Source organism: Ursus arctos, unplaced genomic scaffold (genome assembly GCF_023065955.2).
Source record: "Ursus arctos isolate Adak ecotype North America unplaced genomic scaffold, UrsArc2.0 scaffold_32, whole genome shotgun sequence".
Classification (NCBI taxonomy): Eukaryota; Metazoa; Chordata; class Mammalia; order Carnivora; family Ursidae; genus Ursus; species Ursus arctos.
The window spans coordinates 22903932-22925840 of record NW_026623008.1 but is presented as its reverse complement, the minus strand read 5'-3'; the positions used below and the strand labels follow the sequence as shown (position 1 = coordinate 22925840).

Genomic DNA, 21909 nt, shown 5'->3' with positions numbered 1-21909 from the left:
CAACTAAATATTTCCCAAAACTTCTCTGAGATCCAAAGCTGTATCTCAAACTGCCTCCTGGATGTCATGAATGACCTCTCCCTTCCCCTTCCAAAAAAAAGAACTACCCTGTTGCATAAGCCAGAAACCTAGGAGTTATGTTTGATTTCTCTTTCACTCCCTGAATCCAATCCATCACTAAGTTCTACTGATTTTACCTCCTTATCTCTAGAATCTGTCCAGAGATTGGTACAATCTCTGCAGTTGTACCAATATGTCAGTCCTCATTGCTAATATCTCTCGCCTAAGTGGTCTATCTGCATCTATCTCTCCTCCAATCTGTTCATGCTACTGAGACTGAACAGCCACCTCTCCCACCACAGCACGCTCTCCCACAACAAAAATAACGCCAGTGGTTTCTCATCAGTCTTGAAGTAAAAGTCCTGCCCCTCTACCCACCTCCAGCTGCAACCTGTAGGACACTCTCCTTCATTCCCTCTGTACTGGCCACAGTGGCCTCTTTTTGCCTTTTAGTCATTTTCCTCCCATTTGCCACATGGCCCCCGCTCATGTTGTTCTATATGGAACATTCTACCTCCCTCCCTTGACCCAAGTAATCAGAATTCTTCCTTCATGTATCAATTCAGGCATCTTTCCTCACAGATGCCTTTCTGCTTATTTCAGGCACTCATAGCATCAGGCATCTCTCCTAGGCAGCACGTATTTTACAGTTCTTAGTGAGATCACCGTTTAACGTGTTTGCCCTCCCGGACTCAAACCCCTGAGGTCAGGGACCATCTTTGGTTCACAATGGATCCCCAAGGCTCTTTCCAATAAATACCAGTTGGACAATTAAGGAGGAGACCCAGTTCCCAGGTATGAATCCAAATTTCTCAAAAGACCGTGCTCTGGAGAAGCAGGAGTCGGATATTCCTCTCATCTCTGTCTCTCTCAGAGGCACAGAGCAGGCCCTAGTAAAAGGCTGCACAGTCAGTGGCAGAAACAAGTCGGCCTCCCCAGCCAGAGAAGAGCCTGGTGGAGCTGGGAGACAGGCCTTTCCTCCCTGGGGGGGCGTCCTGCACAGTCACAGACACAAGGCTGGACACGACAGGCGCAGGACGAACTAGTCAGCGGTCGAAGGCCTCAGGCGGCCGCAGAGACCCCAACGCTCTGCTCCAGCGGAGAAGGGGAACCCAGGCAGCTACGCGCGGGCGCTGGGACCTCGAGGCCCGCCTTGGCTCCCTGAAAATATTCAGCTGAGAAGGGCCAGGCTCAGGTCACACAACCGAGGCGCCGCCTCCAGATGCCGCAGCCACCCACCCCCCACCCTCCTTCCACTCACTCTGTGTCAGCTCCCGGTCTCCCCGCCGCAGCATTGAGCAAAACGCCAAAACGAGACAGCGCTCCCACCCACAAGACACAGCGCGCCTAGGTGGGACTCCAGCTCCACCCACCAATCCTGGCACAGTACTCTCGTGACGCTAGCAAGAGCTGACCAATAAAAGAAGAGCATTTAGGGGGCGGTGCAGAGGGGACTATTGGAAGACGATTGGTTTCTCCAAGCCGGAAATTCTCCGGGAAGAACTAAGTTGGAACCAATCGCGCGCTGCCTGAGAGTGTCGGCGCGGTCAGTGGCGGCGCTGAGGAGAGCGGTTGCCGCCATGATAGAGCAGCAAAAGCGCAAAGGCCCAGAGTTGCCACTGGTCCCAGTCAAGCGGCAGCGGCATGAGTTGCTGTTGGGAGCGGCGGGGTCGGGCCCCGCAGCCGGGCAGCAGCAGACGGCGCCGGGAGCTTTGCTGCAAGCGGTAAGTGAAGTAGCAGGCGGCCTTCGGCCCTCAGCTCATCTTCCCCTCTGAGAGCCTGGCACCCGTGATCCCGCACTGCGGGGGCGGAAAGAGACTAGCTACCTGCGGTTAAAGTAGGGAAGCACCGTTAAAGCGGTCGACACCCCCGCGGATGCTCTTCATTCGTTCCCCGGTTGGATGCCCATTTTCAGCGTCTCGACCACCCGGTGAGGTGGCGTGAGAATTAGAGTTAAAAGACCTTGAACTCAAAACCGGTACCAGGGCTTTTTCATACTTAATCTTCCACAGGGATCCGGCATAGAGTAAACATTCAGAAAAGTTTGCAGAATGGATGGATGAATGAATGAATGAATGAATGAAGGGAGGAAATGAATGAGACCCGCTCCCTTTGGGACTTGGGGCAAGTTGCTCTCCCCTTTATTTCTCAGCACTAGTACTGTTCTTAACAACAACCAAACAATCGCTAACATTCGTTGAGTCCCTGTACCTTATAAGGCCTCTGTGTATGAAAACTCCATTAATCTTCGTAACAGCTTAAGAGTTAGGACTTCTTAGTGTAGTGTTTGTAAACTCCTACCCGGCAAATGATAGAAAGAGATTTTAAACCCCGAGTCCATGCTCTTAACTGCATTTCTTGTGAGATGGAGATAATGATCACACCTCTCCCTGTGCTATAAGGCTCAGATCGAGAAATAACATGTGTCTCCTCTCTCAACCTTTCCACCAGCCGGTGAGCAAATCCTGCTGGCACCATCCTCAAAATATATACCAAATTGCTAACCTTTCTACCACCTCCATCACTAACTTCTGATCTAAGCCATTATTTTCTCACTGGCATTGTAGTAAGGTCCTAACTGGTATTCCTATTTCTGCCCTTGTATGGTCAGCCTCTTCTCAGTCCAGCGGCCAGAGAATCCTGCTAAACATCAGATCGTGTTACCCTCTGCTGAAAACTTTCAGTGGCTTTCCACATAACCCAGAGTTAAACCAAAATCCTTACAATCTTTTTTTTTTTTTAAGATTTTATTTATTTGACAGAGAGAGACACAGCGAGGGAGGGAACACAAGCAGGGGGAGTGGGAGAGGGAGAAGCAGGCTTCCCGCTGAGCGATGCGGGGCTTGATCCCAGAATGCTGGGATCATGACCTGAGCTGAAGGCAGATGCTTAACGACTGAGCCACCGAAGAGCCCCCAAAATCCTTAGAATCTTTTGCGCATTTTCCCTTTACCTCTCAGATTTACCTATTTTTCATTGCTCACCCTGCTCCAGTCTTGTCGGCTTCCATGCTCTTGCCTCAAAGCCTTTGTTTTTGCTGCACTCTACCAGAATGCTCTTCTTCAAAATATCCACATGGTTTACACACTCGGCTCCTCCAAATCTTTGTTCAGATATCACTTTTTCTGTGAGGGCTTTCCTGACTACCCTGTTTTATATTGCAATACCCCATATGCATTAATCCACATAGCTTTTTTTTCCCATAGCACCTACCACCTGCTGTATGTTTTATTTGTTTTCTCTCTCCCTCTCTCCTCTTCCTCCTTTCCACTAGAACACAAACTCCATTGTTTATTTTGTTCAGTACTATTTTTCCAGTGCCTAGAACAGTGCCTGGCACATAATATATTTTTTTTAAATAAATGAGTGAACTGGTAACTACTAAAGACATTTGGAGACTATTGATAGTGTACCAGTGCTTCTCTCTGAAAAGAATATCAGCCTTGATTTCATTGAATTGTCCAAGCATAGGCTTAGTGTCGAGACCATAATCAAAACTACTTTCCTGGGTAATATGTACCCTGCTGGGTGGTTGGGAAGCACAGTTCAGTCATTAATGAAATGAGCTAGAGACTGGGAAAACAGTGGTGAATGACACAAGCACTTACAAGGTCCCTGCACTCAAGGGTGCTTTTCTATTGGGGAAAAAGAACAAATGTGTAAACAAATACATAAGGAAGGTAATTTGCGGTAGTGGTAAGTGCTGTGAAAAAGTACAGTAGGATTAATGGAATACAGAGGAGAGGTGTGGTGGTTGCTTGAGTTTGAGTGATCAAGGAAAGACTTTCTGGGGGCACCTGGGTGGCTCAGTCATTAAGCGTCTGCCTTCGGCTGCAGGCGTGATCCCAGGGTCCTGGGATTGAGCCCCACATCGGGCTCCCTGCTCTGCCGGGAGCCTGCTTCTTCCTCTCCCACTCCCCCTGCTTGTGTTCCCTCTCTTGCTGGCTGTCTCTCTCTCTCTGTCAAATAAACAAATAAAATCTTAAAAAAAAAAAAAAGGAAAGACTTTCTGACGAGGAAACTGCAAGGAGCTAAACACAAGAAGATCAAGGGAAGAGGATTCCAATCAGGAGCAACAACAAGTGTAAAGATCCTCAGACAGAAATGAGCTTAACATGTTTGAGCAATTAAAAGCTGGCTATGGGACAGGAGGAGAGGGAGGGAGTAGTTAGTAAACAGGTAGACACTGGACACTACAGCAGGAGGGGATCAAATTGGAGGCATCATTTAATATGAGAAGAGTTGCCATTTTCTAAATCAGGAGAAATCTACTCAATTATTGTTTCCCATGTCTTTTGCACCCTCCTTTGCCTGTGTGTAATGACTACCCTGTACTTCTATTTTTTGTTTAGGGACCTCCAAGGTGTTCTTCCCTTCAAGCCCCAATCATGCTGCTCTCAGGACATGAAGGGGAAGTGTACTGCTGCAAGTTTCACCCCAATGGATCCACCTTAGCATCTGCAGGATTTGATCGACTGATATGTAAGAGAGAGTTTTTGAATTTGGAGTAATTGCTGTCTGATAAATAGTGATTATTATTATTTTTTTTAAAGATTTTATTTATTTATTTGACAGAGATAGACAGCCAGCGAGAGAGGGAACACAAGCAGGGGGAGTGGGAGAGGAAGAAGCAGGCTCATAGCGGAGGAGCCTGATGTGGGGCTCGACCCCGGAACGCCGGGATCACGCCCTGAGCCGAAGGCAGACGCTTTAACCACTGTGCCACCCAGGCGCCCCTATTTTTTAAAACCTTTAGTGCCATGGGGGCACCTGGGTAGCGTGGTCGTTAGGCGTCTGCCTTCGGCTCAGGGCCTGATCCCGGCGTTCCGGGATCGAGTCCCACATCAGGCTCCTCCCCTGGGAGCCTGCTTCTTCCTCTCCCACTCCCCCTGCTTGTGTTCCCTCTCTCGCTGGCTGTCTATCTCTGTCAAATAAATAAATAAATAATCTTAAAAAAAAAAAAAAAAACCTTTAGTGCCAAAGAAGGTATCAGTCTGAATTGGTCATATCACAAACTACGTAGCTAACATGCTAAAACGGTGTAATAAGAATGTTGAATGATCTTGGGTATAGACCTCAAGGTCTATATGGTAAATACAGAAGGGATTATGTTACTAGTTGGAAAGTGAGTTGCCCTGCTTTGAGAATATCTTCATCATGGAGACAAATCTTGAGCTTATTCAGCCAGAAAAGAGATCTAGGCATACTGGATTAATGGAAGTAATGAAGAGAAAGATAGCTTTTCCTTTTCCCAAAGATGTGAGGCCTTCCTCTTGATCCACTCATAGAATCCTAGCATATGGGAAAGAAAGGGGAGCTGGGGATCCCAAAGTGGCAACTCACTTGGATAATCTACCTGTAGATCGTTAGGATCTGCATCCAAGGGACACCTGGCTGGCTCAGTCAGTAGAGCATGCAACTCTTGATCTTGGGGTTGTGGGTTCAAGCCCCATGTTGGGTGTAGAGATTACTTAAAAATAAAATCTTAAAAAAAAAAAAAGATTTCAGGGCACCTGGCAGGCTCAGTTAGTAGAGCATGCAACCCTTGATCTTGGCACTGTGAGTTCAAGCTCCATGTTGGGTGTGGAGCCTACTTAAAATAAAGATTAAAAAAAATGGGGGGCTCCTGGCTAGCTCAGTTAGTTGGTGGAGCATGTAACTCTTGATCTCAGGGTCATGAGTTCAAGCCCCACACTGGGTGTAGAGATCGCTTAAAAATAAAATCTTTAAAAATCTGCATCAAGATTCTGAGCTGCTAGTTGGCAATACCCATTTTTGAGAAGTAAGTTGAAGAAATCACTTTAGAAAAGTCGTTCTGGCATCGTTTATTGCATTGTGAGATGAAGTGAGTCCTTTAGCTCTTTGCTTATAAGTCTGTGGATGATAGCTGTCTTGGCTGTCTTGATTTAGGTGTTCTAGTTCTGTGATCCTTAAACTTAATGCTGGCCAAGCATCTGGAAGACTTGTAGTCTTTGCAGAACATTGTTGAATGGATACGTTTATTTCATCAAACAAACAGTTTATCAACAGAAAAATAACTACTATATCTATGTACCTTATTACATATACAGGTGCTCCTTAATAACACTCATCAAAGTTCATTCCTTGCTAGACCAAGTTCCCTGAGGACAGGAACTGTGTCTATTCGTTTATCTCATTTTATCCTAGCACCTGGCATGTTGTAGGTATATGGTATATATGGAACGAGTAAATGTAGTATAAAGTCGTTGCCATGTGACCTTCAAGTTAGTTCCAGCTTCCTGGGTTTTCTGTAAGTGCCATCATTTTGCAGTCTCTTCATACTCAACCAACATGTAGTAGTGAGTACCAACTGTTTTAACATTACAGCAAAAAGCTTAAGATTTGAAAAATTACATCTATTTTTTTTAAAGATTTTATTTATTTATTTGACAGAGAGAGAACATAAACAGGGGGAAGGGCAGAGGGAGAAGCAGACTCCCCACCGAGCAGAGTGCCCGATGTGGGGTTTGATCTCAGGACCCCAGGATCATGACCTGAGTCAAAGGCAGGTGCTTAACCGACTGAGCCACCCAGGTGCCCCCCAAAATTGTATCTATTAACTAATTTTTGTCAACCTTATGAAATATGAAAATATTGCATTATTTTTGTTTTTAATGTCAGGAAAATTGGTCCAGCCAGTAGAGCCAATAGTGTCCAAGGGAGTGTAATCTCAAAACTGTTGTGGTAAATTTGTAAGTACCTTTTCCATGGTTAATGGTGAGTTTTCTTTTGTGTAGTAATGATCACAGAACCCCTGTCTTCCTAACAGTGTTGTGGAATGTCTATGGTGACTGTGATAACTATGCCACATTGAAGGGACACAGTGGGGCTGTGATGGAGCTGCATTATAACACTGATGGCAGGTGAGTAAGTAGTCTGCATAATGGAATGACAGCTGCTTCTCATACTAATTTTTCTTGGCATCCTTTCACATTTCATCCTTTAGTTTTCTTTCTCAGGAGACTTTGCTGTCAAAAACGACCTCATTTTGGGCAGCTACTTTATTATCCTATCACTGTCAACCCAATTTCTTGTTCCATGTATGCATTTGTAAATACATTTCTGTCATCTAACAGCAGCAGCCCAAATTTGTTCCTTTTTTAAGACATAAAATGTAATTTTATATGCAGAAATCAGCAATTTTTACTATACAAGCAATAAAATATTTCTTTTGAGAAACTCAAAAACATATAAATAAAAAAGTAGCCCATATTCCTACCAATCCAAAGATAATCACTGTTAATATTTTGATACGGTTTTCTCAAGTTTATTTCCTACTTAAAGCTGTTTGGTTTTACATGTGCATTAGAGTTTCATGTATGATCTTTTCTGCTGCTTTTTTTCATTTAACATTATTCAGCTAATGTATCATTTATACATTTATCATAAACATTTTAATGATCACGTAATTTTACAATAACTGTATGTAATATAGAAATGTAATTGTACAGAGTTAATTAATCCCATTAAGTATTTCAGTAAACGTTCATTATTTTATACCTCTGACCTCTAAAATCCTAAGGTCCCTGAATCAGCTGGTACGTAGCCTTGTATACATTTTTCCTGTTAATATTTGAGTAAAGAAAGCCTTATAAAATCAATTACAACTTAGAAATCATTGTCAGGGGCGCCTGGCTGGCTCAGTCCAAGGAGCATGCGATTCTTGAGCTCGGGGTCATGAGTTTAAGCCCCTTTTTGGGTGTAGAGATTACTTAAATAATAATACTTTAAAAAAAATTTTTTTTTTCAGAGATGAAATAAAAAAACTGAATTTTAGAGAAAGGGTTAAAGTTACTGAGTCACTGGGTCAGGAATTACGAGTCTGTCTTCCCTCTTTAGCAGGGAATGATTAAACATTTCCAGATGGGAAAGTATCTAAAACGTTGTCCATCAAAATGGAGGGAAGATTGAGAAAACTACTGTATTAGGTTGGAATATATCATGGGGACTGACAGAAAGACTTTTTTTTACATTTTTATGGGGTAGACCTCATAACCCTGTCTAGAGCACCAGTAGGATTTTGGTAGGTAGGATGCGGCATGCCTGCATCATGTGTCAAGATTGTCAAGAGTACAACATGTCAGTAGCCTTAAAGAGTTTGGCACATTTTGGCAAGTGGGGAGGATGGATGGCTATTGTTCGTCTTCACTTGTTTTTTGTTCTTCCTCTTGTAGTATGCTCTTCTCCGCATCCACAGATAAAACTGTGGCAGTGTGGGATAGTGAAACAGGCGAAAGGGTTAAAAGGCTGAAAGGACATACTTCCTTTGTGAATTCCTGTTATCCGGCCAGGAGGGGTCCCCAGCTTGTCTGCACTGGCAGCGATGATGGGACAGTTAAGGTGGGTGTTGTCTGTATGTTGCAGTTTCTGAGGTTGCATAATGTGAACTTATTTTGCCTTCCACCTGTGGTGTAGCCTCCTCTCCACAACTTTGTTTTAGCGGTCATTTCCTGAAACAGAGGTCTTTTAATTTTACTTTTTTTTTAGTTGTTTTTGTGTGTGTGTGTGTGGTTTTTTTTTTTTTTTTTTTTTAATTTTAGAGAGAGTGAGTTGTGGCGGGAGTAGATTGGGAGGGCGAGGAACAAGCAGACTCCATGCTGCATGTGGAGCCTGATGTAGGGCTCAGTCTCACAACCCTGAGACCATGACCTGAGCCAAAACCAAAAGTCAGACACTCAACTGACTGGGCCACCCAGGTGCCCCCAAAAACGGAGGTCTTTTTAAGTATCTTGTAGAATGTTAGAACCATGTTGAACCACTGTGACTTGGAATGAAATGGACCATCTGAATTGGATTCTTGAGTGAGCTGTTTACCTAATTATGTGATCTCAGGCAGTTCACTTTTCTGATCCTCTCAGTCTTTAGAATAGTGACAGTAATACATTTGTCTTACAAAGCTGTTGTTAAAGTCTAGTCACTATATGAAAAGGTCAGTATATGGTTTAGTAACAAGGTCATTTAGTCCAGTGATTTCCAACTTGTCTTCATGTCAGACTACCCGAAGAACCTGTTAAAAATACCCAGATTCTTGGGATGCCTGGATGACTGTCGGTTAAGCATCTGCCTTCAGCTCAGGGCATGATCCCAAGGTCGTGGGATCGAATCCCACATCAGGCTCATTGCTCAGCAGGGAGCCTGCTTCTCCCTCTGCCTGCTGCTCTACCTGCTTCTGCTCTCTCCTTCTGTCTTTGACAAATAAATAAATAAACTCTTAAAACAAAAAACAAAAATAGATTCTAGTTCAGTAGGTCTAGAATGGGATTGTTTTTAAATTAAGTCTTTTTTAGAGCAGTTTAGGTTCACAGCAAAATTGAGAGGAAGATACAGAGATTTCCCATATACCACTGCCCCCACATATGCACAGCCTCCCCCATGACCCCCACCAGAGTGGTACATTTTTTACAATTGATAAACCTACAATGATACATCATAATCACCCAAGTCCATAGTTGATATTAGCGTTCCCGTTTAGTGTTACACATTCTGTGGTTTGGGACAAACATATAATGACATGTATCCATCACGGTGGTATCATACAGAGTATTTTTGCTGCCTTAAAAGTCCTCTGTGCTCCTTCTATTCATTTCTCCCACCCCTGACAATCGCTGATCTTTTTACTGTCTCCATAATTTTGCCTTTTTGAGATTCGTTTCTTTTACTGAGTAATATGCATTTTAAGATTCTTCCATGTCTTGCAGTCTCTCCTCTGCTCTCCTGCCCACCACTATCTTACAGTGTATTCAATAAATTCCTATCCCCTTAAAAAAAAAAAAAAAAAAGATTCTTCCACGTCTTTCCTGGTTTGGTAGCTCATTTGTTTTTAGTACCAAATAATATTCCATTGTCTGGATGTACCGCAATTTATTTATCCCTTCACCTACTAAAGGACATCTCGGTTGCTTCCCAGAGTTGGCAATTATGAATAAAGTTGCTATAAACATCCATGTGGGAGTTTTGTGTGGACTTAAGTTTTTCACCTCTCTTGAGTAAATGCTGAGGACCCCAATTGCTAGATCATATGGTAAGAGCAAATTTAGTTTTTGAGAAACCGCCAGTCTGGGTGCCTGACTGCTCAGTTGATGGAACGTGCAACTCTTGATCTCGGGGTTTTAAGTTTGAGCCCCACATTGGTTGTAGAGATTATTTAAAAATAAAATCTTTTTTTTTTTTTTTTAAGATTCTATTTATCTATTTGGCAGAGAGCGCGCAAGCACAAGTAGGGGGAGCAGCAGGCAGAGGGAGAGGCCCAGCAGGGAGCCTGATGCAGGGCTCGATCCCAGGACCCTGGGATCATGACCCGAGCTGAAGGCAGACGCTTAACGGCTGAGCCACCCAGGCGATCCTACTTAAAATAAAGTCTTAAAAAAGAAACCACAGGGGCGCCTGGGTGGCACAGCGGTTAAGCGTCTGCCTTCGGCTCAGGGCGTGATCCCGGCGTTACGGGATCGAGCCCCGCATCAGGCTCCTCTGCTATGAGCCTGCTTCTTCCTCTCCCACTCCCCCTGCTTGTGTTCCCCCTCTCACTGGCTCTCTCTATCTCTGTCGAATAAATAAATAAAATCTTTAAAAAAAAAAAAAAAAAACACAAATCTGTCTTCCAAAGTAGCTCTACCATTTTGCATTCCCACCAGCAGTGAATGAGAATCCCTGATGCTCCACATCATTATGTGGTGGTGTCAGTGCTTCAGATTTTGGCTTCCCTAATGGGTATGTAGTGGTACCTCACTGTTGCTTTAATTTACATTTTCCTGGGGTACCTGGGGGGCTCAGTCGGTTCAGCGTCTGCCTTTGGCTCAGTCCTGGGATCGACCCCTGCGTTGGGCTCACTGCTCAGCAGGGAGCCTACTTCCCCCTCTCCCCCTGCCTGCCTCTCTGCCTACTTGTGCTGTCTCTCTCTGTCAAATAAATAAAATCTTTAAAAAAAATTTTTTTTCACTTAAAAAAAATTTTTTTTTACATTTTCCTAATGACATATGATATGGAGCATTTCTTCATATGTTTTTTTGTCATCTATGTATCTTCTTTGGTGAGGTGTCTGTTAAGATTTTTAGCGCATTTTTTAAAATATTTTATTTATCGGGGCGCCTGGGTGGCATAGCAGGTTAAGCGTCTGGCTTTGGCTCAGGGCGTGATCCCGGCGTTATGGGATCGAGCCCCACGTTAGGCTCCTCCGCTATGAGCCTGCTTCTTCCTCTCCCACTCCCCCTGCTTGTGTTCCCTCTCTCGCTGGCTGTCTCTATCTCTGTCAAATAAATAAAAATCTTTAAAATATATATATAGATATTTTATTTATTTATTTGGCAAAGAGAGAAAGAGCACACAAGCAGGAGTAGCATCAGGCAGAGGGAGAGGGAGAAGCAGGCTCCCCACTGAGCAGGGAGCCCAATGTAGGGCTTGATCCCAGGACCCTGAGATCATGACTCAAGCCGAAGGCAGACGATTAGCCAACTGAGTCACCCAGGCGCCCCTTTATCTCATTTTTTAATAGTGTTGTTTTCTTACTGTTGAGTTTTAAGAGTTCTTTGTACATTTTGGATAATAATCCCTTATCAGATATACAAATATTTTCTCCCTATCTTGTGGCTTATCTTCTCATTCTCTTGACATTGTCTTTCATAGGCAGAAGTTTTTAACTTCAATGAAGTCCAGTTTATCAATTATTTATTTCATGGATTGTGCCTTTGTTATTGTATCTAAAAAGTCATTGCCATACCCAAGGTCATCTGTGTCTTCTTCTGTTACCTTCTAAAAATTGTACTTTACATTTAGGTGTGTGATCCATTTTGAGTTAATTTTCTGAAATTTTGTGAAAGGTGCAAGGTCTGTGTCTAGATGCATGTTTTTTGTATGTGGATGTCCAGTTGTTCCAGTGCCATTAGTTGAAGAAACTCATTTGCTCCATTGCCTTTGCTCCTTTGTCAAAGATCAGTTGACTGTATTTATGGGGGTCTGTTTCTGGGCTCTCTGTTCTCTTCTCTTCCATTGATAGAGTCTTTCTCTAGTAATCTTGTCTAGTAATCTGTCTTGATTACTGTAGCTGTATAGTAAGTCTTTTTTTTTTTAATATTTCTTTATTTACTTACATTTATTTAAGTAATCTCTGCACCCAACCTGGGGCTTGAACATGTAACCCTGAGATCACAAGTCACATGCTCTTAAGACTGAGCCAGCCAGGCGCCCCTATGGTGTGTCTTGGAGTCAGGTATCATCAGTCCTCCAACTTTGGTCTTCTACTTCAATATTGTGTTGGCAGTCTTGGGTCTTTTGTCTCTCCATATGAACTTTAGAATCAATTTGTTGATTTCCATTAAACCACTTACTAGAATTTTGGTTGGAATTGTATTGAATTTATAAAGTTGAGAATAATAATATTGAGTCTTCCTATGCACGATCGTGGAATATCTCTGTATTTATCTGGTTTTTTTATTTCATTCATCAGAGTTTTGAAGTTTTCCTCATGTAAGTCCTGTACATGTTTTGTTAAGTTTATACCTAAATAGTTCTCTTTTTTGGGTGCTAATGTAAATGGTATTGTGTTTTTAAGAACCAGAATTCTTAAACCTGTTCCTCATATGATTTGATGTAGCAGGTCTAACAATTTGGGAGCCATTGATCTCATCCAGCATCCTCATTTTACTTTTTTATCATTATTTTTATTTGAGTGTGGTTGATACATGTTAAATGAGATAAAGGTATACAGCATAGTGATTCAGCAAATTTATACATTATGCTATACTCACCATTGCACCCTCCTTTTCAAATGAGGAAAATGAGGCCTAAAAATAGTAACTTTTATTTCAAGGGCACATAAGGACATACTACTTTGTAGGACCAACCATTTTATTCTTTCTTTGGCTCTAATTTTGGATTCTGATACTCTTTTTAAGATTTTATTTATTTATTTGACAGAGAGAGAAAGCACAAGCAAGGAAACAGCAGGCAGAGGGAGAGGGAGAAACAGGCTCCCTGCTGAGCAAGGTCCCTGCTGAGCAAGGAGCCTGACGCAGGGCTCGATCCCAGGACCCTGGGATCATGACCTGAGCCAAAGGTAGATGCTTAACCAACTGAACCACCCAGGTGCCCCTCTGGGTAGTCTTTTAATGGTTAAACCAGGAAGGACCTCAAAGTAGTACATCTGAGAAACCACACTAAACCTGTGATTGTTGCTTTTTTAAATGAATTTGTTTTCTTTTCATAGTTAAAGGTGGTGACACTGACATACTGAATCATCTGCTTTGGCATATTTTTCTACTGAATCATATTTTTTCCTACTAAATCATTTTTATAATAAACCCAATCAGTTGGGGCCCCTTGATGTTTGGCTAGGACAAGAGTCTGCAGCTTAGGAATGGTTCCAAAGCTCAGAGCTCTTAACCTACATGTGCCATAGTTGGAGAGTCTTTAACAGTAACTAATTTACTCATTGGCCTTTCAAAAGGCAGTAAGAAATGATAATACCCTAAAGAATTTTACTTACATTCATCAAGGGCCTGCTATAATAAGCATCTAGGAACTTACTCATGTTTATTTCCAGCTTTCCTGCCTTTACCTTTTCTCTGACTTTCTTTCATCTTTTCTTCTTTATCTCCTTCTTCATGTTTATCTTTCTGTCTTTACTTGGCTTTTCTTTTTTCAGCTACTCTCCATTGTGAAAGTCTGTCTGTTTTTTTGGGTTTTTTTGTTTTTATTAGAGCACGCACATGCTCGCAGGGTGGGGGGGCAGAGGGAGAAGGAGAAGGAGAGAAGCAGACTCCCTGCTGAGGGTGGGGCCCTACATGGGGCTGAATCTTACCACCCTGAGATCATAACCTGAGCTGAAATCAAGAGTCGGATACTCAACCAATTGAGCCACCCAGGCGCCCCTGTATGTCTCTTTTCTATCCTTCTTTCAGTTTCTTGCTTCTCTTCTCCCTTAATTAAACATGATTTGAAATAAATATTTTATTACTGAAGGTAATATTTATTTTAATGTGCAGTATGTCACATCACCTAAAGGTGACTGCTTTTTAACCAGTTCATTATTCTTAATTTTAACATATTACTTATAATTAATTCTTTGTTGAACAGCCTTTTATATTTGCCTTTTAGTTACTTGCCACGTTGGAATGCTTTGTTAATTGTTTCCTGTTCTAGGTTTGTAAGTGTAGGAGTTTAATAACCTCTGCGTATCTAAGGGGGAAAACATCGTGTTGCATTTTACTCATCAGAATTCTCAACAGAAAACGAAGCTTTTAGTAATTCTTGCATTTTCAGTCTAGAAGTGGCATCCTGAGCATTCTCCATACTATTAGTTTTCAAACTGTTTTTAGCAATCCATTCTTTCTAATAAAGCAATTAGGAAATCATTTTTTAGGGGTACCTGGGTAGCTCAGTCAGTTAAGTGTCTGCCTTCAGCTCAGGTCATGATCCCGGGGTCCTGGGATCAAGCACCGTGTCAGGCTCCCTGCTTAGGGGGGAGCCTGCTTCTCCCTCTCCCTCTGCCCCGCCCCCTGCTCGTGCTTGTGCACACGTGCTTTCTCTCTCTGTGTCTCTCAAATAAATAAATAAAATCTTTAAAAAAACTTTTTTAAAGGAAATAATTTTTTATATTATCTATATGTTTAAAGTGTATAATTATATCTTTTACATATGTAAACGTGTGTGTGTGTGTGTGTGTGTGTGTATGAATATAAATTGTTCCCTTTTATAAACAATTTTGTCCTGGTGCCATTACGTAGACCAAAGCCGGGAAGGTGTTTGGGTTAGAGGTGACGGTGGGCCATTGTGCCCCAGAGTGGAGTGCCAGGGCTCAATGAACTGCTCCATCGTAGGGAGATGGGGACTGACAAGAGTAAGGATAGAATCCACATGACACGGAGTAGGTAGCCCAGTATGGGGAATTGGAGGAGGGAGCAGCCCAACGTCAAGAGTCAGTGCCATAGCAGGGTAAAAGGGTCATCTACACGTTGGTGGGGGAGAAAGTATGAGTGTCAGAGCTTGAGCTGAGGGTGTCCACGCGGGGTGGGAGCAGTTTAGGTAGGGAGTCTGAGGCTGAGGATAGCATTCCTGAGGAAAGGCAGCCTGGAGGGGGATATTAGAGCCAGAGCAGAGTGAAGGGGGCATTCATACAAAGGGATAGCCCAAGTGGGGTGAGGTGGGGATCCACATAGGGAATGGGAGTCACAGTTCAAACAGAGAAAGGAAAACCTCCATGAAGGAGAAGAGTAGAAAAGGTTGTTGGACATCGATTACATACAGGAAGCTTGATCAGCTAAGTATAATAAGTATAACGGAAGGCAGATTTCTCATTGTCAGAGAAAGGATTTATCACTACAGGAGAGAGAACTAAAATGCATCTTGTGTTGTTGGCATTGAACTGAGTATCCGTGTGAATATTGTTCAGTGTGAATATGTTCACAGATGTGTATGTGCCTATGTGTGCATATATTAGCAGCTGTCCACTGAGAGGGTTTAAGAATAATACCCCGATAGCAATGAGCACATCTATGCACGTCTTGGTCTTTAAACACCATTTTCCACTAAGGAAACCAGGACTCCTTATTTCAGGACTGGGCAGGGAAAGTACAAGATGAACTTGGAACATCTTGTGCAAGAATGCTTGTCAAAAGAACATCTTTATCAGATGATCAAACTGAACATTATCCATGATGGGACAAATCAAAATCGTGAGCCACTCAATAAAATACAATGAAAATGCAGCATCACTGCAGTGAGATCCCTGCCAAAGAGGCATAACTTGAATCTAATCATGAGGAAACATCAGACAAACCCAAACTGAGGGACATTCTACAAAATAACTGTCCTGTAATTTAGAGAAGCGTCAAGGTCAAGGAAAGTCTGAGACACTCTTCCAGGCTGAAGGAGACTAAAGAAACATGACCTGTAAATTCAACACATGATTCTGAACTGAATCTCTTTGCAATAAAAGACATACTGGGACAAGTGGTGAAACTTGAATGAGATCTGAGGATTGGATGGTGATAATGTGTTGGTGTTAATTTTTTCATTCTGATCGGTTAAGATTATATAGGATTTTATATATGTATATATATTCTTTGTATTATATAGATACTTTTTAAGATTTTATTTACTTATTTGAGAGAGAGAGAGCATGAGCAGGGAAAGGGGGAACAGCAGAGGGAGAAGGAGAAGCAGACCCCACTGAGCAGGGAGCAAGATGCGGGGCTCAATCCCAGGACCCCAAGATCATGACCCGAGCCGGGGGCAGACGATTAACCAACTGAGCCACCCAAGCACCCCTATTATTTTTATCTTTATAAGACAAACACACTTAAGTATTTAGGAGTGATAAAGCATTAGGTCAGCAATTCTCAGATGATTCAGGCAGCAAAAATGTTCTCTTTTACTTCTAACATTTTTGTATTTCAAAGTAAAATAATCTTTAAAAATGATGGTTGTCTGAAACTAATATTCTAAAATATTTGACTCGAGGGTGCCTGAATGGCTTAGTCAGTGGAGCGTGCAACTCCTGATCTCGGGGTTGTAAGTTCAAGCCCCACATTGGGTATAGAGATTACTTAAAAATAGAATCTTTTAGGGGCACCTGGCTGGCTCAATCGGAAGAGCATGCAACTCTTTTTTTTTTTTTTAAAGATTTTATTTATTTATTTGACAGAGATAGAGACAGCCAGCGAGAGAGGGAACACAAGCAGGGGGAGTGGGAGAGGAAGAAGCAGGTTCATAGCGGAGAAGCCTGATGTGGGGCTCGATCCCATAACGCCAGGGTCACGCCCTGAACCAAACGCAGACCCTTAACCGCTGTGCCATCCAGGCGCCTCGGAAGAGCATGCAACTCTTGATCTTGAGGTTATGAATTCGAGCCCCATGTTGGGTGTAGAGATTACTAAAAATAAAGAAACTTAAAAAAATATTTTTAAAAAATGTAGATCCATGTTATGTAAGTTTATTTAAAAAAAAAATAGATCCTAGTTGTTTAGAGTATAGAGTTCTAGAATTGTAGCTAATCTTTATCTTTTATTGTTAATAAATCAAACACCCATTGAAAATAAATGTTAACTTTTTAAAACAAGCATATATTTAGCAATTATAGGAAATTAACACACATTTTAGTAAATTCAACATGAATGTAATGGAATCGGATGGTACTAAATTCTAGTCCTTGTTTTGCCGTTGACCTGCTGGGTGTTTTTCATCAAGTTAGTTCCTTCTTTGTGCTTTAGTTTGTTCATCCATAAAAGTTGGGATTACATTAGATGGCCTAAATGTAGTAACTTTTAAACATTTTTAAAATCACAATTTGCAGTAAGCAGTACATTTTATACTATGACCCAGAATATCCTCCCCTCAGTACATCTGTGTTTATGAACCAGCCCTTTCTATATGGGACATTTTCTTCTATATATTTTTTAATTGGGGTAAAATTCACATAACGTTAAATTTACCGTTTTAACCATTTTAAAAGGTGTACAGTTCAGTGGCTTTTAGTACATTCACAATGTGTGTGCTCATCACCATGATCCAAGACCAGAACCCCCCATAAAAATTAGAAAAGGATGGGAGCAGTCCATTGTAGGGAGATGGGAACTGACAGAGGTAAGGAGGGCAAAAAAGAACCCCATACCCATTTAGCAGTCAGTACTTTTCCCTACCTTCCAGCTCCTGGCAACAGCTAATCTCCTTTCTGTCTCTATGTACTCGCCTCTTCTGGACATTTCATATAAATAGAATCAGATAATAAGTGGCCTTTTTGTGTTCAGTTTCTTTCACTCCACTTAATGTTTTCAGGCTTCATCCGTTGTAACATGTATTAATACTTCATTCCTTTCTAACACTGCTGCAAAGATGGGTGCACAGGTTTTTGTTTCATTTCTCTTGGGAGCAGGGTTGCCAGGTCATATGGTAATTATACTTTACCTTTTGGGGAACATCCAGGCTTTTCCACATCAGCCACATCATTTTATGTTCCCACCAGTGATGCTTGAGGGCTCCAGTTTTTCCTCACCATCAGTCCTTAGTTTCTGTGGTTCTTTTGTTTTTGTTTTTGTTTTTCGGTTTTTTGTTAATTATAACCATCCTAGCGAGTGTGAAGCAATCTCTAATCATTGTTTTGATTTGCATTTCCCAAATGATTTATGATGCTGAGCATCTTTTCTCATGCATATACCACCTGAAAAGAAATGTTTATTCAGGGCCTTTGCCCATTTCTTGGGCTGTTCCCAACGTTGTTGTTGAACTACGGGTTTTTGTGTCACTTGGGCTGTTGGTGTCATATCTAGTAATTCATTGCCAAATCCAAGGCCGTGAAGATTTACCCCTGTGTTTTCTTCTAAGAATTTCATAGTTTTAACTTTCACAGTTAGGTCTTTGATCCACATGGAGTACATTTTTCCATATGGTATGAGATAAACGTCTGCCTTCATTATTTTGGGTATGGTTATCCAGTTGTCCCATCATCATTTTTTAAAAAGACTTAACTTCTTTTTTCTTCTGTATGGGCCATACTTTTTTCTTTTTCTTTTTCTTTTTTTTTAGTCTGCTTTTCTTTTTCTTTTTCTTTTTTTTTGAAGGTTTTATTTATTGATTTGACAGAGAGAAAGATAGCCAGCGAGAGAGGGAACACAGCAGGGGGAGTGGGAGAGGACGAAGCAGGCTTCCCAGCGGAGGAGCTGGTTGCGGGGCTGGGATCATGCCCTGAGCTGAAGGCAGACACTTAACGACTGAGCCACCCAGGCACCCCTGGGCCATACTTTTTTGCTCCTTTTCGTGCCTCATAATTTCTTGTTAAAAACTGAACATTTGAATATTATAATGTGGTAACTCTGGAAATTAGATTCTCTCCAAGGGTTTGTTGTTGTTGCTTGTTGTAGCTGTTTGTTTAGTGAATTTTCTTTCTTTTCTTTTTTTTTTTTAAGATTTATTTATTCGCGGGGCGCCTGGGTGGCTCAGTTGTTAAGTGTCTGCCTTCAGCTCAGGGCGTGATCCCAGGGACCTGGGATCGATCCCCACATCAGGCACCCTGCTGGGAGCCTGTTTCTTCCTCTCCCACTCTCCCTGCTTGTGTTCCCTCTTTCACTGGCTCTCTGTCAAATAAATAAATAAAACCTTTAGGAAAAAAAAGATTGATTTATTCTCAGAGGAGAGAGAAAGCATGAGCAGGGAGAGAGGCAGAGGGAGAGGCAGAGAGAAAATCTTAAGCAGACTCCCTGCTGAGTGCAGAGCCTGACAATCCCAGGACCCTGAGATCATGACCCAAGCCAAAACCTGGAGTGGCTTACGCAACCAACTGAGCCACCCAGGCGCCCCTATTGAGTGAATTTTCTGAACTGATTTTGTAAAGTCTGTATTATTTGCCATGTGTAGCCACTGAAATATCTATTTCATTAGCTTGGTAGCTCACTAATGATTTGGCAGAGATTTTCTTAATCACTTGTGAATAAAAAGCCTCTCCCCAGTCTTTGCAGATTCACTGTGTGTGTGTGTGTGTGTGCGCGCGAGTGCGTGTGTGTTGGGTCTGTCTTTACCAGGCAGTTTACAACTTTGTGCAGAGCCCGTGCAGGTCAGTGAGAGGAGAGCTTAGGGCCATCTCAGGTCTTTTCCAAGCGTGTGCCAGACACAGGCATGCAAATGGCCTTCTAGGGTCCTAGAAATATGTCAGCTTTTCAAAGGCCTTTTTCTACAAATTGTGTCATTCCCCAGCTTTCCTCCCAAGCTTTTTGGTTTGTCTGTGGTTTGCCCCAGCTGTCATCCCTGGCCCCAGACAGCAGAGGCTAATCATTTATTTGCCTTTAAAGGTTTTAGACAAATGCCTCTGCCCTGGTTAGGCAAAATAAAGTCAGACCCTTTAAGTTCATCCTTTAGGGAGCCACCAGACAGTTAAAAACAATCACAATTCTTTGAGAATGCTTCCTCTGGTACTAGGAACCTATACAGGGAATGTGGGCCATTGCCTTCAAAGCTCTTGCTGAGTAGGAGATGGAGACAGGGTAAGTTAAAACGCTACAAAACTCTCTTAACTAAGACTCAGGAGGGTTTTTTCCCTCATTAAGCATTTGCCTGGTTGTTATAAACTTTTGATTAGTTTCTAGAGTTCTGATAAAGTTGATTCTGCCGGGTTTTTTGCCACATAATTCTCTGCTTTTGTAGAGGGACAACCTTTTAGCATTCCCTACTCTGCCATTTTCGCTGATGTAACCTCTCTCTGTATATTTTTTAATGTAAGCCATGGCCCATTAATGAGCTAGGATCTACAGTTTGAAAACACTGGTCTAACATCCTTGCTGTGCAAAGAACATGTGAACTAAGCAAGTAGAGGATTTCCATTCTAAGGGCATGTTGATGAACTATGATTATTCGTACTTTAACAAAGGGATCTAAAAATACGACAAAGTATTTTGTTCTCCCAACTTTCAGATACATTGGCAAAATTACAGTCACTTCTCACCATGTTCCTAGAATATCCAGACAAGTTTCTGAACGGGATCCCTGTTAAAAATGTATTTACCTGCACAAAGTCCTTAGACTTCAGGATGTACTATGCAATTACTTCTTAACAATGATGTTTGACTGTAGACCCTCCTATTCCTCTGCTTCAGCTATGGGACATCCGGAAGAAAGCAGCCATCCAGACATTTCAGAACACCTACCAGGTGTTAGCTGTGACCTTCAATGATACAAGTGATCAGATTATTTCTGGTGGAATAGACAACGATATCAAGGTATGTTTAACATTTGTGTTACACCTGCCTTCACCTGCCTCCACCCACAGAGGTAGTCTTTTCAGACTTCTGAGATTGAGATAGCTTTGCACTTTATAGCAACTACAAGGAAGATAGTAACTTAAATCTTGTTTCTTTCTGTCCTGTCCTCATTGACTTCTAAGGCAAGGGTTGCATTCCAGCTCCTATAAATGCCATCAGGGACCAGACAGTTCCTGTGAGGCCCTGCGTGTGGAGTCTGTGAACATGAAGAGTGCGTTCCCTGCCTCAAGACATTTGCAGCCTTTTTCCCCTCACTCTGTTGGCCTGCTGAGATAGCATTGAATCAACTCTGACCTCTCAGTGTGTCTTTCTCTTTGAGACTGCGGAAAGGAAGTTTTGGAGGGACCACAGCCAAGAAAGAGGGAAGGCGGCAATGTTGTGAGAGTGGCGGCGATCCATGCAGCAGCACAGTGTAGCTCACGCTTTTGACTAATTGACTTGGATTCTAATCCCAGTTCTGTCATTTTCTAGTTTCTTAGGACTACAAGCAAGTTCTTTAACTTCTTTAAACCTCTTAATAACCACAATAATGTTTACCTCCTGGGGTTGTAGTGGGGATTAAATGAACTTAATGCATTAGAGCATTAGCAGAGTTTCTGGACATAGCAAATGACAGTGGATGGGAAGTGTTTTGGGGGGGCTATACAATTTGTGTCTGTCTTTACATATTGGCTTCCTTAAGTGTTTCAAAGATGTCCTTACTTTCTGTTTTACCTTTAGAGTGAGAACTGGTGGGTAAATACTCAGCTTCCTGTTGTCCCTACCTAAAAATCATGCTGTGTGCCTTTCCCTCCCTGCCTCCTTTGCTGCTACTGTGGATGAAATGTCCTTGCTTTTGTCTAAAGGTAGTCCCTTCAGTGGAAGGATTTCAACTCCTTGTCCTGTCTGGGCCCTCATGCCCTCTGGTTTCCCAGATCCTCTGTTTTCAGCCTGCTCTTCTGCTGTCTTCTCGTCAGCACTCCATTGTGCTCAGGTCTTGGCATTGGGGTGGGGGAGTCTTCCTTTCATTTCACTTCCTCGTGTTGTTGCCCTGTCTTCCCCTTCCCAGCTAGACTTCTTTTGTGGTGATGACCATAATAATGTTATCATT

At 42.3% G+C, this 21909-nt stretch overlaps 2 protein-coding genes across 2 annotated transcripts in view; one reads left to right on the top strand and one right to left on the bottom strand.

The window, feature by feature from the left end:
• The window catches only part of ZCCHC17 (zinc finger CCHC-type containing 17), a 52679-nt gene extending 51264 nt beyond the window's left edge, over positions 1 to 1415 (bottom strand). Inside the window, exon 1 of the mRNA XM_026516832.4 lies at positions 1322 to 1415. The gene's annotated coding sequence lies outside the window, so the exon portion shown is untranslated. The remainder of the gene's footprint in view (positions 1 to 1321) is intronic.
• A 178-nt stretch (positions 1416 to 1593) lies between these two features.
• The window catches only part of SNRNP40 (small nuclear ribonucleoprotein U5 subunit 40), a 34748-nt gene continuing 14432 nt past the window's right edge, over positions 1594 to 21909 (top strand). The window contains exons 1-5 of the mRNA XM_026516834.4: positions 1594 to 1784; positions 4413 to 4542; positions 6851 to 6944; positions 8256 to 8421; positions 20655 to 20777. Of these exons, the coding sequence (XP_026372619.1) occupies positions 1641 to 1784; positions 4413 to 4542; positions 6851 to 6944; positions 8256 to 8421; positions 20655 to 20777 (657 nt within the window). The 5' untranslated portion in view covers positions 1594 to 1640. The remainder of the gene's footprint in view (positions 1785 to 4412; positions 4543 to 6850; positions 6945 to 8255; positions 8422 to 20654; positions 20778 to 21909) is intronic.